This window comes from Trachymyrmex septentrionalis, unplaced genomic scaffold, assembly GCF_001594115.1.
Source record: "Trachymyrmex septentrionalis isolate Tsep2-gDNA-1 unplaced genomic scaffold, Tsep1.0 scaffold40, whole genome shotgun sequence".
NCBI lineage: Eukaryota > Metazoa > Arthropoda > Insecta > Hymenoptera > Formicidae > Trachymyrmex > Trachymyrmex septentrionalis.
In genome coordinates, this window is record NW_017305569.1 from 935,644 (window position 1) to 954,718 (window position 19,075).

Sequence of the window (19,075 nt, forward strand, 5' to 3'; positions counted from 1 at the left end):
ACAGACTACATGTTTCCCATGATTTACAGGATTCACTAAAAATTTTGAAACTTTAAAGTTATCAATTGTGCAAAACTGTAAAACGCAATTATTGTATTTGTTGCATTTAGATGCAGCACTGTTAATAAAGCATGGCTTATCCGTCATGTAATTTAGTGGAGGCTGTCGTTGATGAAGTTGCCTTAGAAGGTTTAGACGGCATTACTTTACAAGGTTATTTAATTTTACTTTTGTATCGTAAATACTATATCATTTTAGATATTTAAGATCAGATTGTCATAATAATTTATCTATTTCTTTATTACAATAGACTGTTATGTTAATTATTGTTTAAACATATATAATTTTGAAGTATGTATCTTATTGATTCAGCTTTATTTTTACCTTTGCATGTTATTCTTATATTTGTTTGTTATAAATAATGCATTGATATATTTATGTCTCCTTATTTCTTATTTTTAGCACTGTGGATGCGATTAGCAAACAGGTTCAATGATACGCTGCCATACCCTAAGCCTTTCATGGAACAGATATGGATAATATGCACGAAAGTAAAGGATTTTCAGTTTTACAAATTAGAATCATCCCGAGATCCGCTTGTGATATTTGATCGTTATGAACATGTACATCCTGATCTCGGTATTATACAAGAACCAGTAAGTATAGATATAATAATACTTGTATAATTTTGTATAAAATATTCTTACTGTAAAGCTATAAGAAATGTTGAAATATTTGCTATTTTATTAAGAAGATTAAGTTACAAAGTGATTTTGTAATTGCAAATTTGATTTCTTAATTCTATTTTGAATTTGACTTGTATTTTTTATTATTTAAAATCTTGTTCTTTTTACATTTTGAATTTTAGCCAATTGTTCCACCAGATATTTATCCCCACTGTCCTATTCAAGATCCCAAGACAGGTGCAAGGGGATCTTGTTCTACATATCATACAAGAAAAGATATCACAAACAATGTGACAAATGTAGGTTTAGACGAGGTGACAGAAAAGTATGGACGAAGTTTGGTGATTGTAGCATCTCAACGCATTAGATCACGAGCTTTGATGAATGTCGAAGTAAGTCCGACATTGAAACTGAGTATCATGCACTATTGCTTCTTAGAGAGAGTAGGCCGATCTCGTTACCATGGTGAAGTCACTCAAGGCAAACTCAGCTTAGCTGCGCTCAAAGAAGATCCAAAAACTTTGTTCTACCATCGAAAGTTTCTACTACAACACAAGTTGATCACGAAGCAAATCCATCATCAAAAGAGCGCCGGCCATTGTAACAGTGGTAGTCTGTTGCATCTACCACGATTCTATGTAGAACGAAAGCCAAAAACGATTTATCTGGCCGAACAAGTGGTTGATATTCTACGATCTAAAGACAATGGCGTGGCTGATTACGATGAGATTAAGAAGAAGCTTGGAATTGGTAATTCTATCAAGAAACTGTTTAGAATCGCTGTTTTTCAAAAAATCGTAAAGACAGACATCCGTGTACCATATAGAACATTGTATCCTAAAGCAGAGCCTAGTGAATGGCGGCAAAAGCAAGATCCTTCGAAGGAGAAAAAAATTAAAGTTGTCCAGGTGTTATATCCAGATGTGGATGTTGCTGATATATGGAACAAAGAAGAAAAGGAAGATGATGAAGACATTGTTGAATTGGATATATCTAATCATTTGTTAAATGTTCCTTATTTGAAACAAGCAAACGATGTTATTGAAGCTAGTCAAGCCGAAGGTATATCTCAAGGTTAGTAGTAAATCATAGATTTTTTGTTATTACCAACATTTACTTGGCACTCTTGATCGGGTTCAATATATCTATAGTTATATGAAATTGGTTAATTATAACTATTTCTCTGAAAAATGGAATAACTGTGTGATTGGTCTATAGTTTTATATATACAACTACAGATGTTGTTAAACCTGATTAAGGGTATCACATATAAACATAATTATTGTTTTAAAATTTCGTTATCCGAGATACGAATTCATGCTCAAATTGTAATATAGTAGAACTCCATTTACACACACACGCACGCGCGCGCGCGCGCGCGCGCGCGCACACACACACACACACACACACACACACACACAATCATATTTAAGCCTATATATATATATTTTATATATGTACATATATATATATATATATATATATATATATATCCAAATTTGTTGGGGCACATTTTTGGTAACCAAATGATTTGGACAATAAATATTCAATAATTTTCCTCTATCAGTTTAGAAAGACTGGAGTAGAGCATGTCGAGTTTCTGTTATTCGAATTATGACGCTGTAATTTTAATAATAGCTCAGCTATAAGTTTGACTATTTGGAACATAAACTCGTTCATGTAAATGAAATGCAGATGTGTGTGTGTGTGTGTGTGTGTGTGTGTGTGTGTTTTATGTGTATGAATGGAGTTCTACTATATTATAAAAAATTAATATACATTCTCTCTCTCTCTCTCTCTCTCTCTCTCTCTCTCTCTCTCATTTTGTTATTTAATTTTCAAATTACAAGCAAATAAAAATTAAGAAATTTTAAATTATAATTTTTAGCTAATTTGGGAAGACAGATGGGTCTCACTAAATTACAGTCTAGGTCATTTATGAGAAATGTGGCAAAAGCGGGTATCGCTGCAACATACATGAATGACATGGGTCGGCAAAGGATTACAAAATATGTTTCAAAGAAATACGAAAAAAGCAGCAAAATGAGTAAGCAATTTAATAAAGAGGTACATAAAATTAAGGAACTCTCCAAGAAAATAACCAGTAAACGTAAAGATAATCTGAAGAACAAAACATCTTTGCAAGCAGAAAACGAAAAGCACTCAGCAATCCCAACAATCCACGATCAGACAAGTAAAAAATCCTCTTCTGATCATCACGTTGATAAAATTGATGATATTGATGCACCAATTATTGATAAAGATAAGATTCTTGATGAAGAGAAAGATAAACGTGCAGATGAAAACTGTGCTAGAAAGGAAACAGAATTGAAGAATTTGTTTTATGTTGTCAATAGAATTTTATATAAGTATCGATTGTCAAAAATTCGATCTAAATACAGATGTACGACGTCAAAATCTTTATTAATAAAAAGAAAATATTTCGATACCAATGTGAAGAAGAAAAAGAAAGAAAAGTTTAACAATTTCAATACGTCTTTGCAGCAAATAATTAACGATGCTAAAGCAACGTCGTTTTATAATAGTATAAAGACAAATTTGATAACACAAAAGCCCATTCGCACTGGAAAAGGAATTAATGAAGTCTTTGGCTTTATGGAAATTGTGCAAAATACAGAAAAGAGAAACTCTAATATTACATATAGGTTTGTATAAATATGCACATAAGTATAAATAAATGATTAATTAAATTAATAAATATATTAAATTATTGTTCCTAGAGAGAAATGTATGATGTATATTAATTAAATAAGAACTTTTATTGCATATAATTTTGTCTATTTTGCTGTGAAATGTAAAATTTATATTTTTGTAACTTTTGAATATTTTTAAATTTAAAAATACGAACACTCCAGATTCTTTTATTGTAGATATCAATGTTATTAAATATTTTCTCTTCTTATATTGTTTATTTTTGTATTTAGATTGTTAAGACGTGCCAACCTGATAATCGAGGCAGTGAAAGAAAATCAAGTGATTGATGATACAGCAAAACTTATGAAGATGATTTACGAGGAAGAAGATAAAGAGGGTTACGATGTGAAGATTGATAAGAGGTCTCTCATCAGACTATTACAGAAACTTGCTAAAGATAACTTGGTGAAGAACATCAAATTGACTTTGAGCGCAAATGGACGTGAGAAGAATTTGACGTTTATTTGTGATCCTAACATTGACACTAATCATACTGTAATTAAATCAGCTGTCGAGCAAGCGAAAGTCAAATTCTGCTTATTAGCGTCTCAAAGAAGAGTGAAGAAGACAGATAAGCAGGAGAAAGCAGACAAGTCGCCTAAGGAGCAATTGCAAGAGCTCAACAAGACAGCGACTAAATTATCCTCCATTAACTATAAGCATGATCCTAAAGCTGGCAGACGTTACGGTTTCAGCCCGAAATTTGTCAGGATGCGAACGATACACATTCTACTATTCTATCTGGTCTATGATCATCCTGGCATACCGAAATTATCTCAGGAAAAGCAGGTGGAAATGCTCAGGTCTAATGGATACGAAATCAGCGATGATCTCATCCCAGAGTTCAGTACCATTTACAACACCGAAGTAAATTGGAAGATGTTTATTCCACCTTTACCTAAACATAATGGATGGTCCGAAGGTTGGGCGTTGATGTGCGACGTTCTGTTAGGGTTGCCCTTGTCGATTTTCACCAAAATACATAATGTCCCCTTTGCGATCCCGGATTTAGATCGCTATTTAAGTCATCCAATCAGACAATATTACCTCGTCAAAAACCTTCCAGTGAGTTTTGACTCTTAAGTATTTTACACATTATAGGAAGATTAAAAACACGACTCAACTAAACAGTCTCGAATATTAGCAATCGTGATTTTTATTATTCTGCGAATCAACTGAAAGTTAGGTATAAGCTTGGATCTTTGAAGATAGTACGCGATTTATTCTACTGATATCAATGGCTTTTATATCCTTGATCATCTTTGTTGAGAGATTTATGTTTATGCTTATTGTTTTTAATGATCCTCTTTTTAAATTTGTTAATAATGCTTACTTGACTTAAAGATTTCTTTTTAATTTCTAGGTTACTATACGCAATAGCTTATTACATGCACGGAAGTATATATTCAATATCCATGACACTATCACCAGATTAGGCTATCTTGGTCTGGTGCAGTTTGGTCCGCAACGGTTGAAAGACAAAGATCAAGTGTTCATCTATATTAACCGACGCACGGAATTGATGGACACGACTTCTTCGGCACCGGGCTATCATAAGATCGAAGATAAGATGTATCCAGTGACTAAATACTTCTTCGATCGCACACGAGTAATGTTGACTAATGTTGTGTTATTAGAAATTTTAAAAAAATATTAAAAAAAATAATGTTTGAATCTTCTAAATTTTTATTCTAAATTTTGTGGGATAAATTTAACTCTAAACATCGAGAAATTAAATATAATCTTCGTATTTTATCGAAAAAACCTGTTGTCGAAAGTGATAAAAATCACTTGTATATCTTTGATTTAGAAAATATATTTCGATTATTGAATTCAATTCATGTCAATAATCATTTTTCTAGCCTAATTTATCTTAAAACTGATCTTTGCTTCATCTTATTATATTACTGTGATATTATAATTTTTACAATTACAATAAGTAATATTATTTTGTATGTGAAAGTCATGCACTCTTAAAAAAACTAAGGTTTAATACATTTAAAAAAATAAATAAAAAGTGTTGTTTTATTATTAATATCTATGCATTTTAAGGACTAATCGAATAATTCTAAAAAAAATGAAGTAATATTTTATTAATAATATCTCATTTTTTTGCAGGCCGTTGAGAAATATTGGTACGAAATGTGGACTATTTGCGTTAATACTCTACTTGGCGGTAGGCTGGTGGTACATGGCAAGGATATTCTACTTGAGGATTTATGCAAGAAGGCTGCTATGATAGAAGCAGTTGCAGCACGCAATCCTAAAGAGGTCGCAGAAAGAGATATCGGTTTAATTCCCGGAGATCATAAAGGAGCGGCTGGTACTGATTCAGCTCTCTTCGCTCATCTGAAACGCAATTGGAATTGGTCAAGCAATAGTACTAAACATCCCCAGGTAAAGAATGACGAAATCATCCAAGATAGAAAAAAAATGATTGTTTGAAAAAACAAAATAAAACATCTCTTTCTCTTTTTAAATTTTCAGATATTTTTTAGACTAATATCATATTTTTAATATAAAAAAAATTTATAATAAATATTTTTATATTAGATAATAAGCATTTTTGTTTATATATAGAAATTTAATAATTTGTCGACTAATATAAAGATAAATTAAATCAATATCAGTATATAAATTAAATTGTATAGCAATATATTTACTTACAGAATATATTAATGTTATTTATGAAATATTTTCTTTGTCAGCAAACTTCTAGAACTCAGGGAAAATCCAATACAGGCCAACGAGATTTGCATTTATCGAAAATTCAAGTAAAGCCAATTAAATATACGGAATATGATGGTTTGAAGAAGATTTCGGGACCACCGCCGCCGCCTGTCGTCAGCGCGACCGAATTGCAGAAGAAGATACAGGAGCAGCTCAACACCGCCGGACGGAAGTACGAGGCTCTACCGTCATCGCATCAATCCAAAAGGCAGAAATCCTTTGTGCGACATGTGGTGCCGCGCAAGAAAAGTGCACGGGTCAAATTCGATGAGGACGACTATCGGGCGATGCAGCGGATGAATAAGCTACGAGTGGAATGGGACACTCACGAAGATAACATCCTGCTAGTATGCAAAGTAACGTCGACTTACTTGTCGCCGAATCCACGCAAGCAGATGGTCAGTTTCATAACGATACGAGATGTATTGCGAACATATTCTTACAGCTCGTACAACAAGACTTCGCGCGCCTGTCAGCGCCGGTTGATGTACATGTTGCGACAACCACGCACGGTGAACAGCGTCGCATTGGGCGTCGAAGAGATTAAACAAGATCCGTTCGTTGATAAACGATACGGCGGCGCGATGGAGAGATTGAAGGGCGAGTGTTCAAGCTCGATAGAGTATGAGAAGCGATTAATAGAGATTTTCAAAGAGCTTGTGGATTATATCATGAAAAAGTATTACGACATTGCGGAGATTAAGCCAAAGAAACATATGGCGATGCCAAAGACCGCGCAAGAATTTAATCTTCTTTTCGAAGTGGTCCATCCAATAAAACCGCATTATAATAAGGGCTTTACGAAGGATGTGCGAAGCATTACTGATATTCATTCGGCGATTATTAATTCTGTTATACATAGTTCCATGTGCTGTGGAAAGGATAGGCGTTCCTGGGCCTATCAACTCTTTATGGTATGATCGATATGTAATATAAAATATTTTATTCGCGAAAATAATACTCCAAACTCGTTTATCCTGAAAATTAAACTTTATTAAATTAAATTAAAATCAAATTTAAATTAAATTTTTAAATGTGTATGTGTTAAATAATATAAAATCAGCATTTGATTTTTTTGTGATTTATTAACAGATGTTACTTAAACGAATAATGTCTTTTTTTATTCTTATTCTTTCTATAAGATATCTATCGTTTATTTTAAGTAGAATTTATCCATATACTTATACAATACACATATAATCAATATGTTGATTTTATGTTGTTTACAACTTTTCAGAATTTGTAAATTGTATTGCAAGAAATTTTAATCGACTCATTAGTAACTTATTTTGTTAAAGGTGTATCAACACTATTCAGAGGCCCTTCTAAAGCAAGCAATGAATAAGGTCAAATCAGATCAAATGGTAACAGTAAAAAAGCATCACTTGGCAACTATTAAGAAATATGGCAACTATATGCCGATGAGCAGCTCGCAGTATCAATTAAGCATTAACTATATCCATAGATTTCAAACTAAATGGACTTATGATGTCTTTAAGGATTCTTACAATGTCTTTGTAAAATTATTGCAATGGTATTCTGAGCAAAGAAATATTGTCCCCTCACAGGAACAAGAAACATTTAACGGTATTGAACTTCCAGTTTCCAGTGGCATTGTCGCTGCTATGCATGATCTTTTAGCACATAATCAAATTGACTTTGATATTGAGATGCCGGATCAAATTATTATGTTAGACGCGAGATATCAAGGCAAAGATGAGACTTATTTTAGAGCTGCCCAAAGATACCAAGATATTTTAACAAGACTTTACCGTTTTAATCTTGAGAGTTTTGAGAACGACAATCAGAATGCTGAAGTTTCTGGAGTTGAAACGGAAGAAACTTCCCATAAGACACAAAAAGATTCTTTGAAAAGGAAGAGACCTGTCGAGAATGACAATTCTGAAAAACCAATGAAGATTTTTTGTAAAAACGAAGAAAGTAATGAAAGAAAACAAAAAAATCAATCTAAGAAAAGTGAAGATACATTGCTTGACAAAAATAACAAAGACGAAGACACGAATCCGAAGGATTGTTGTTCTAATGATCAAAGTAAGAAGAAAACGCGTACAAATCGTTCTTCAAGGAAGAGATCTAATATCGAGGAAGATTCTATGGACTGCGAAGGACAGTTCTTGAAGAGAGCAAGACTAAACTCCGAAAATTCGATAGATTTCGAGGATTCAGAAGAAAACGAGGAATCGAAGATTCTTGAAGAATTATATGAAGATTTTGGAAGCCTCGATAAAATATTTTTGAATAGCTCCAAATCAGTTAAATCAATGAATGAATTAAAGGAGCAGATGAAGGAAGACGGTACATTATATTTTTATAATTATAAAATTTTTATTTCTAGAAATAATTATAAAATGAAAGGTTTATATGCAATATTAATCATATTGCGATTTCCAATCAAACTTTATAATTGATTTGTCTAAAATAATATATATTGTTTTAATTCCAGATTCTTTGATGCAGCCGAGCAATATAATCGATATAACTCGGATTTCTCGACGTGTCAGTGAGATTATCAAGAACATGTCACCTAAGATGAGTTACTTTAGTTCTTGCAACAAGATAGAGGCTACAAATGACGTCCAAAAGAAATATACTAGAATATCCATGCTGAGGATGAAGGAAGAGCTAAACGATCTCTCGATGACCGACAGTCATCACGCACACGAATATTTCGTAGTTAATAGCTTTAGGATATTCTATAGCTTGGAATTATCATCTTCAACTATAGAAACATTAAACAACGTTGAGAATTTTCAAGGTTATTCGGTGCCTAGTCAATTAGTACCGCTGAAGATCGAAACTGTAAACGATTTTCTCAGCGAGTTAAATCAGACTGCAGTTTTTCCGAAGAACGTTGTTTCTTACACGGATTACAAAAACGAGTTTATGACGAAAAACAAAGAATTAACTGAAGCAATTAACTGGAAATATGCCGATGCGGTGTATGAATTCGTTCAGGAGAAGAAAGAAATCGGCGTCTGTTCGCAGGAACTGCTGGTAATTTATTTTTTACACACGCGCGCGCGCACACACACACACACACACACACCAGACAGCAGACGGACAAGCAGACAGAGAAAGAGAGAATTTTTTTTTGTATATTTCAGTGTGTGTTTCTTTGTATCATAAAGTTTACAAAAGTGACAGTACTAAAAAAATCAATGTTTCCAGATTTGTTGAATTATTAATTGAATTAAGTTCTATATTTAATATATTGTTTTTTAACGATAAATTTTTAATGGTTTTTTTCTAGCGATTTTTTGTATTTTAATCAGCAGTTCTTCTAAAAATATTTTACTAACTTTAGTTATTAAAAAAAAATTATTTTTCTTTTGTCTTATCCAGGATGAGTTCTTCAATAAACAAGGAGAAAATTTGTACAAGATAGTTTCGCTTTTAACAGAAAATCGTATATTTGTACGTTCTGGTGTCACCAAACCACGGTATATTCATCATCGTTATGTGGATCCCTGGTTAATTAATTCCTGTAAAATATATCGTCTTGAACAAGAATCCTTAGTGCCATTTAAGGATAGTATATATTCCACAATGCATCAAGGGAAAACAACTGAAACAAATACTGAGATAGATGCAAAAGATACAAATATCGACAATGAAAAAGATGCAAATGAGAAACGTAATATAGTTATATTATATTTTTTAATTTTATATTTTGCTAAAATATTTATTTCGTAATAATAAATGAATACATTAATTCTTGTTTATAATTATGGTATAATAAGATTTGATATTACAAATTCTATATATCTCATTTGAAAAATTTTATTAAAGTATAGACTTTTATCACATAGAATATAATATTCAATTTATATTTTATGCTTTACTATATTTCAGTGTGTGTTTCTTGGTATCATAAAGTTTACAAAAGTGTTGAAAACAGTATTAAAAAATCAACATTTCCGGATTTGTGAATTGTTAAATGAGAATTAAGTTATTTATATTTAATATATTGTTTCTTTTAAAATAAGTTTTAATAAATATTTAAAATAAACATATTGCAGGCGAAATAGATAGTGCGATACCTTCAACATCATCGGACAATCAAGACAGCAAAGAAAAGAAAAACACAAAAATGGACAATGACGTAATTAACGAGAAGGATGAGAAGAAGGAAGATAGCGAGAAAAGCAATTTACATACAAGAAAAAGAACGCATAAGCAAAAGACACATTTACTTCCACAAAAGGATGTGTATAAATCAGCGCAGCAACTAGATTTTACGTATGAAATCACATATGAATAAAAAAAAATATTTTCTCAGAAACCTCTTGAAAAATGATATTGAATTGTGTTCTCTTTCAGAACTGTCGAAGAAATAAAAGTTGCAATAAGGCCATGGATACGTATAGACGGCGTACTAAATCGTAAAGTTTTAGATCGAATGTTAGGTGCAGTCCTGAGTTATTGCATGCTTCATCCTGGACTCACGATGGCGAAAATGCAAAACAGATTTGTTCCCGTTCTACAACCCTATCATACACGTGAATTAGTTGAGGTTTGTTTTATTGATTGTCTTTATACTTGCAAATTGATAAATCAGTATTTCTGCACTCTTAAAGAAAGACTCGTTCCATTAGATCTTATATTATATATAAGTACTACAGAGTTTTTACAACTTATTGATAAAAAATAATATGCAACCTGTATACATTTTCTTTTTGATATTATTGCAGAAGCTAACTTTCAGTGAAAATAATTTTTTGCAGATGCTGGTCAGATTGGGATGTTTAGAGAGTAAGCTCTTGAAGAAAACACGCGTTACTCTATTCTCTGCACCACCTACAGTTAATATTAGTAATCTAAGTATGTGATCACTAAAATTAATATTACTAAAATTAGAAATTTTCAATAATCGATAATGAATGATAATTGATGAAATTGTTAATAATTGATAATTGTTAATTAATGTCTGCATCAACAATAACATATTTGCATTTTGTTAATTATCACTCCATGTGACGTTCTCAAAATATTATAATCTATATCTATACATAAATATTATTTCATATTTAAAAATTATCTCTATTTTAATTAAACATAAACAGATGCTAATATTATAATTTATAAAAGATTAATCTATTTCGATAATATATATATCTCGATAACGATATTTATTTCGATAACATCTCTTAAACATCCAAAATATTTGTGTACTAATTTCAGATAATTTGCTTTCTTGTCTAATACTCTATAATCTAATAATCTATAAAAATATTTTGGTAGAGTGCTTTGTATGATAATACGATTTTATTTTATTACAAATGTTACACAATTAATCTCAAGAAAAGATAATGGATACTTATATTTGGCGACATAAGTATCGTTCTATCTTTGTTATTCATGGAATGCCAAGAAAGATAGAACGACGTATGTCACGAAGTGGAAAGTGTCATATGCTATCTTATCCAAAACTTTTGCTACTTGCTGATATATGCTACATTCCTTTTTTTATCTGATTTATCTTTTTTTTTTATCAAATTCGTTATAATACATTCTCACTAATATATTTTTTATTTAATTTTAGCTGCGGACACCGTTGGTTGGTCCACTGAAGATGAAATAATACTTGAGTCTACCATAGATGCTATATTGAAATTTAGTATATTCTTGAGTACGAGAACATATAGCGCAGATTTTATGCCGTAATTATATATTTTTTATATACATACATATATCTACATATGTATACATATATTATGTATACATACATATGTGTATATATTGTATATATGCATGGCAGCACAAATGAAAATAGTATTAGCTACATTTATTGTATATGATTGTAACTGTGTTCGATTTGGACACTTTCAGCATTTTTATCCTTTTTTTTATATCAAACATATCTGATACAAAAATGAAATGATTATAAGTGCTTAAAGCACGTGAGCATCCAAACCGTACGAAGCTTATGTTATGACTATATATAATTTTTACAATAATATAGAAAGATGTTTATTTAATACCTTTGTATATATGATATGCTTAGAAAAATATTTCTGAATGGAATTATTATAATACTTCGATTCTGTATCTCTTTTAAAAATATTTTGTACTTTATTATTTTATTATTTTTTAAATATGTAAAAATTGTAATAAAGATACGTTGATGTTAATAACAATGTAATTTTTAACGAAAACTTTTTGCGATAAATTAAACATTTCGGATCTCGATGTATTTTTATGCACGCACTAAAACACAACCAATTTTGAAATTACCGCGTATTCAGCGAGAACAGCAATTGGCTGATAAACCGTGCACAAGCTCGAGGTCACCCAATCGAATTTATTATACTCAGCTGACGTTTTTTATGAACGCACGTATCGCTTCGCGCGAAATGTTCGTTTCTCGTTTGTTAAGAAACATGATGGACATTATTTCTTTTCATTATACTTTTCTGTGATTTCTCTTCCTCGCCTTTTTTCCTTCGAAATCCGAATACACTTCCATTTTAACTTTGCCGTAACGATTAATCTAACGGATCGTTTGTTTATTTCCGAAAAGTTGCGCCCGCGAGAAAGTGGGACTCGAGAAATGGGAAGAGCCGTTTGTGTATCGACAGGATGTGATGTAAGAGACTTGAGAATAAACAAGTACCAAGTTTTGTTTATGAAAATTGAAGAACTTATCGCTCGTGAGTTATAGAGAATTTACAACCTACCTTCAATCAATCAACCTTAACTTCATGATTGAAGTGTGTCATCTACTGTCCTGACTAAGGTAAACATTTTCTAAAATTTCTTCCCACATTTATGGAAGGCATGAAAAGACATGGGTAGACAAATATTTACAAATGGCAGTGTATATGTGCAAGAAATTAAAACTTATTGTAAGATAAGGTTTGTAAATTAATTATGCAATTTTATTTATAACTTATAACAATTTTATACAGACAGATTTTGAGTATATTATATATGCATCTGAAAGTAGATAAAAAATGGTAAGCAAAGCTGTGAGAAATTGTTGAATGACAGTTCAACAGAAGATATTGAATTTGGGTTTTGCTGTAGCAATAATAAATTGAATAATTAAAAAATGGAAACGTAATATAAACTACTTAAGAGAAAGAAATTAATGAATTATATTTTAAGAAATTAATAAATATATATTATGAGCAGTTTATTTGCATCATTGTTATTTCTAAGATATAATATTACAGATTTTTATGTCTTAATTAAACTGTTTTTAATAAGAAATTTAGTTTAATTTAAATTCTTATTATTAGAAACAAATATTTATAGTTACATGTTGCTTATATATTTAAAAGCTATGTTATATAAAATTATATATAATAGTAACATTGTATACAATACCATGATTAGAACATTTGAAATTTGTAAATTAAGTCTTGCATTTGTAACATTTAATATAAAACTTGCAGACTTAAAAACGTTAATGTACTTTGTTTAATGTACAAAATATAAGACATTTGATGATTAAACTTATATTTATTCTTCAGGTATTTAAGTAAAAAGTAAATTGCAGTGTGTTAAATAATATTGCATTAAAAAGAATGGATGGAACTGGAACTAACACTCGTTGGTGCTCTGCACCAGGTTGCATGTTGAATATAAAAATAATGAGACGACATTTCTTTCGATTTCCAAAAGATAGGAAAAGGTATTTGTATATTAATTCAAACCAGTTCAACCTACAAAACCTTATGCCCATGATGCTAGAAATCACTTTGAGATCTTGGACAGAAAAGAACTTAACTAATTGAATTAATTTACAGAATTGTTCAAATATATATATATATATATATATATGACTTTAATTTTGATTTTTAGCATTTGTTAGACATAAGATTTAAGATGATACATTATGTGTATATTTGAATATCTTCTTTTTTATTATATATACTTTTTGAAAATTAATTTCGTGCTTATATATGAAATAAATCTGAATATATCTTCAAATTTATGTTCTGTATTTGATATACCTTATATATTATATTTTTATTGTCAGATTTATATTTAAAATTATATAATTTTAGATGGTTAGAATGGATTAAAGCATGCAATAGAATGGATTTAGTGCCAATAGGTCCAGAATTTGCGAATCGATATTATCGAATATGCCATTTACATTTTCGAGTAGAAATGTTTCGAAATATAGAAGGGAGAATTTATCTCAGTAAAGAAGCTGTGCCATCAATATTTTTGAAGCCATTACAACAAACAGGAGAGTGAGTATATATTTATATTTGTATATCTATTACTAGTATAGTTATACAGTAATATTGCTACAATATTACTAGAAATAATTTCCAAATAAGACTATCAGATTTTAAAATTGTATTTAAGAAAAATTAAAAATATAACTTTTCTTTCTCTTTTTTTAGTGGTAATTCGTCTACGACTTTGTTTCAACCGATTTCTTTTGTAACTATATTTTTGAAGCCAGAAAGCAGAAATAGGTAAATTCGCAAGTTCTATTTGAATTTTCTCGTTGACTTTTTGCTCAAGAAGTAAAATAGTTTCTAAATATAATGCAATTTTTTTATAGAAACTCTACAGATTTATCACAATCTGAAGTATCTGAAATGCATCCCGTGAAACCTGACGAAAGGTGAGCTTCTTTTTGCCATAAGAATAATATAATCTGTTTATGATATAAACGATTTCAAGTAAATTTGTATATACATATATATGTATATAACTATATATACGTCATTTATAATAGACATAATAAATTCCGATTTGTTACATAAGTATTATATTTTTTATTAATTATCTTTATTGAATAAAAATAATTTCTTGATGTAGAGATACAGCCATAATTTCACCAGTACAAGCACTTTTTCCGAGATCCTCTTTAAAACAGACATATGAAGATAGGTAACTTCTATTTGCCTTAATATTGATATCGTGTTTCTAATTCAGTTTTTAACTTATATTCTGTATTATAACAAATAATATATTTAATTTTTATCAGAAATGTATCATCGGCTCAAACCTTGTTGCTAGACGTGAAGAAAGAGAATGATAACAGGTAAATTAGAAATGTAGAGATGTTAGATGTACTAAAGTCAATTAGACGCGTTTGAATTATATTATTTTCAAAAGATATCTAACTTATTTCTTTTCAATTAATATTTAGCATTGCCTTATTTATTCCTGTTTTGCTTAATAGAATTTAATGTAAATAAAAGTCTTAATTTGTTTACTATTAATATATGTCGAAAAAAGATAAAAGTATTAAAAATGCACTCTATTAATAGGAATACTTCCGCGGAAATACAATTTATTAAAGAAATAGATACGAATACGGAAGCAGTGTCGACATTAGCGCGAATATTTCCAAAAGAAGAGTGCAGTAATTCGTAAGTCACGATTTTGCAATTTCAACTTATATAGCGTCATTTATAATCGTTAAATACAGAAAGTATTATTTCTTTTTTAAATAGAGATATTATAGATTTAACATCTATAGACTCTCCAGTACCAACAACGTCGAAAACAGTATCGGTTTGTACACCACCATCAAAAACAGTATCGATTTGTACAACGTCGTCAAAAACAGTGTCAGTTCATACAACGCAACAAAATGGTGACAGGTAAATATCATTATCAAAGATTAATATTACCAGTGAAAATGTTAAAATTTAGTAAAAATTTATTTCAGCGATTAACGTCAGATTATTTTACTAAAATATACAAAAACATTAATTTAACAATAAAATAAAGATATTAAACATAAATTTTGTTAAATGTTACAGGACACCAAAAAGAAGACATTGGAATATTTCTACACAGACACCAGAAGCTTGGATTCGAGGGAAGAGACCTATGGAAAAATCTGAGATTTGTGCTGATAATTTGATCACAAAGCGAAGGAAAACATTCGACGCGGAAAACGAAGACAATCGTCTGAACATGGATCAATTTAAAACGGCGTGTACAGATTTACTACCACGTAATTCCGCCATGTTAGTTTCAGCATGCATCAATGCTTGCGAGAAGCCTAAGACTAAAAAGAATTTTAAGGATAAACAACTCGCGCTCGAGTTATTCTTCATGGCATCAGGTGCATACAGATTTTACCGACCGTTATGCTTGCTGCCTACAACGCGTCAGCTGTGGAGACACATCCGCAATTGGGATATACCGCCCGGCTTGAATGACAATGTGCTCAATGCGTTGCGTTTGAAGATCAAATCGCTGCTGTCGACGGAGAGACATTGCTCCCTGTCTGTGAAGGAAATGCGACTTAGACCACATCTCTTCTACAATCTGACGCGCGACAAGATCATCGGTTTCCACGATACTGGTACAGAGAAGCGGCGCACGCTAGCGAGAAAGGTTTTGGTGATAATGGCCTGTAGTTTAGTTGGCGACTGGGAACAGCCCATCGCCTATTACTTTCATAGCAATACGTGTCACACCGATATTTTGAAGGATCTGATATTCCAAGCAATAATTAGATTGAAGAGCATCAATGTGACCGTACATGTTCTAATTACCAATACATCACCAACATTTCTGCGATTATCACGACTACTAGGGATCTCTGTGGAACGTCCGTCATTCCTGGTGAACAACGAAAGAGTGTTTTTCGTTTTTGACGTTACACGGCTAATGAGAACGACCAGAAACGTGTTTAGAACTCATGACTTCCGCTTCCGCGATAAAAGGGCCTCGTGGATGGATATCGAACTCTTTTTCAGACGCGACAGCCAGATGCGACTGCCATTGGCCCCTAAATTGTCTTTGAGTCATTTGGAGCCTAAGGGATGTCAAAAGATAGAAACCAAGTACGCTGTTCAAATATTCAGTGGTAGCATAGCTGCAGGTTTAAGCGCGCACATTGCATCCGGTGAATTACCTCTGGAAATGATCGGCACGATGGAGTTTATACACAATTTTGATCAGCTATTCGATATTTTCAATTCCTCTACATCGACCAAATCGAATACTAAGAATTTCGAACAAACTTTTACGGGTAGCATGCACGAAATGAGCTTCTTGCAGCAGACACTTGACTTTTTGAAGTCGATTAAGATAGTGGACAGGAATGGCGCGTGCGTCAAGTCGATCAAGTGCTTCGATCATTGGCAGATTACGATCAACGCGGTTATTCAACTGTGGAACGTGTTGCAACAGCATCAGCTCCCTTCCCTCTGTACAAGAAGATTGAATCTAGAGAGCATCGAGCGCGTTTTTCGTTCTATTAGACGACAAAGCGGAAATCGCGTTAGGCCCACGCCTATTTTGTTTACTTACGCATTCAAGAATCTCGTCAGTAAGCACTTTCTCGAGCATTCAAGTGGGGGCGATTCTGCCGTGAACGGACGGAAGATACTCAAGCGAATAGAGACAGCGTCAACCCCGTCGATGTCCTCTTTAGCTAATGAGGTTCCGCCCGCTACTCAAGTTTTAAACATCTCGGCGACGAATTATCGCAACATCGATTTGCGACTGCCCGAGAGAAGTGCGTTTAAGCGCGTGTGCGAGTTTCTGCTTAACGAGTGTTTGCTGGTGCACATTAATTGCAACGTATGCATTGCCTATGCTACCAAGGAGAGTAGTTTGTCCAGCAGAGATACATCGAGCTCTTTCCATCTTTACATTTCCAGTCTTGAAGACATGTTCATGCGCAATTTCGAGAAACTTTCTATCGAGAAGAATCTTGGAGCACAGATGCTGCAGCTCGCGCAACAAATCGACTACAAACCGCCCTGTCCGGACTTCCCAATCGTTTTCCTAATCAAATTATTTCTACGTATGCGAGTATATTTTACGTTGTCGCGGCACAATAAGATCTGCAAAGGCATAGAATCACGCAGCTCCTTAAATGTGATACAGTTATAAACTGCTCAGTTTTTATTGCATTATCTACGTTCAAGTTTTATTGTTTGCATTGGTTAATATTATTTTATTAATTAGTATTGTTTCCTTTATATATTTTTTATATATTATAGCGCTTAAATGCAAAAATTTAACGCGGTATTTCAGCGTTGAATGAGCAATCATACAAGTTCCTGAATTTCATGACTAATTTGAAGAAAAGTGCGTTTTGTAGCAAATAGATTAAGCAAATAGATTCGTGTCGAATATAAATTTTCGCTGAGAGTAAGTTGCCTGATGTCAATTTATACGTTTTTAACTGTATTTTGAGATAGTCGCTTTTGACATTGGTTTTATTGGATTAACTAATTATTAATAATTATTCTGTTGTTGCTACGTTTAATCAAATATTTTATTCGTGTATTGATTACATATTTGACATATTTTAAAGTGCTTAATACGAAATTACGATTTATAGATCGTTATTAATATTTACTTTTAATTTGCTTCTTTATGAGAAAATATTCTTGATGATTACAGAACATATTCTTTGATGAAAAGATTATATTGGCGTTATTAAAAACTTTGAATTTTGTTTTAAATGTTTAGTATAAATTTTTAGGTTTATAACAAAGTTATAACTTAACAATGTTCACGGAAGTCTTCTCAATGCATTATTATAAATTTTATTACGGAGTAAGAAAGTATATTTAATTTCATATCTTTCGTTTCATTTATTTCTGTTACGAGATCAAACATTCTTATATTCCTTCACCATAAGAGTAAAATACAAGAAAGTAAAACTGAAACAATTCTTAAAATTGATATTAAATATTCTACTTGAATAAACTGAATTTTATAAAGATGCCTGTGATTAATTATTTGATTATATCAGTAAAGTCTACTACTGTTTCCATTCTTTACTTATTTCATTCATCCATCACTAATAAAAGTACACATTTTTTATTTCGTTACAAGATTATACAGAAACACGTAATTGACGTAACAGTTAATATCTTCCTTTTCAATCAGCTTAGAATCAGTACAACGACCAAATAGCGTGGTACGTAATGACCTTTTTCGTCATAGAACTAAGGGTTAAGTGCCTCGCTGTGTGT

General features: G+C 31.6%; 2 protein-coding genes across 2 annotated transcripts; both read left to right on the forward strand.

Moving 5' to 3' along the window:
- Nucleotides 1-31: 31 nt before the first annotated feature.
- Nucleotides 32-11,816, forward strand: LOC108751138 (general transcription factor 3C polypeptide 1). The gene is made up of 15 exons (XM_018491179.1): nt 32-213; nt 463-656; nt 869-1,760; nt 2,575-3,352; nt 3,632-4,466; nt 4,765-5,010; nt 5,520-5,798; nt 6,110-7,045; nt 7,430-8,447; nt 8,596-9,146; nt 9,495-9,786; nt 10,172-10,391; nt 10,473-10,665; nt 10,877-10,973; nt 11,695-11,816. Exons 1-15 carry the CDS (start codon nt 132-134, stop codon nt 11,814-11,816), a joined length of 6,735 nt encoding a protein of 2,244 aa, XP_018346681.1. The 5' UTR covers nt 32-131.
- A 1,172-nt stretch (nt 11,817-12,988) lies between these two features.
- On the forward strand, nt 12,989-17,994 carry LOC108751045. Its single transcript, XM_018490983.1, has 10 exons — nt 12,989-13,007; nt 13,628-13,788; nt 14,165-14,356; nt 14,513-14,587; nt 14,677-14,739; nt 14,937-15,008; nt 15,106-15,162; nt 15,392-15,493; nt 15,578-15,727; nt 15,890-17,994. Exons 2-10 carry the CDS (start codon nt 13,682-13,684, stop codon nt 17,979-17,981), a joined length of 2,910 nt encoding a protein of 969 aa, XP_018346485.1. The 5' UTR covers nt 12,989-13,007; nt 13,628-13,681; the 3' UTR covers nt 17,982-17,994.
- Nucleotides 17,995-19,075: the final 1,081 nt, after the last annotated feature.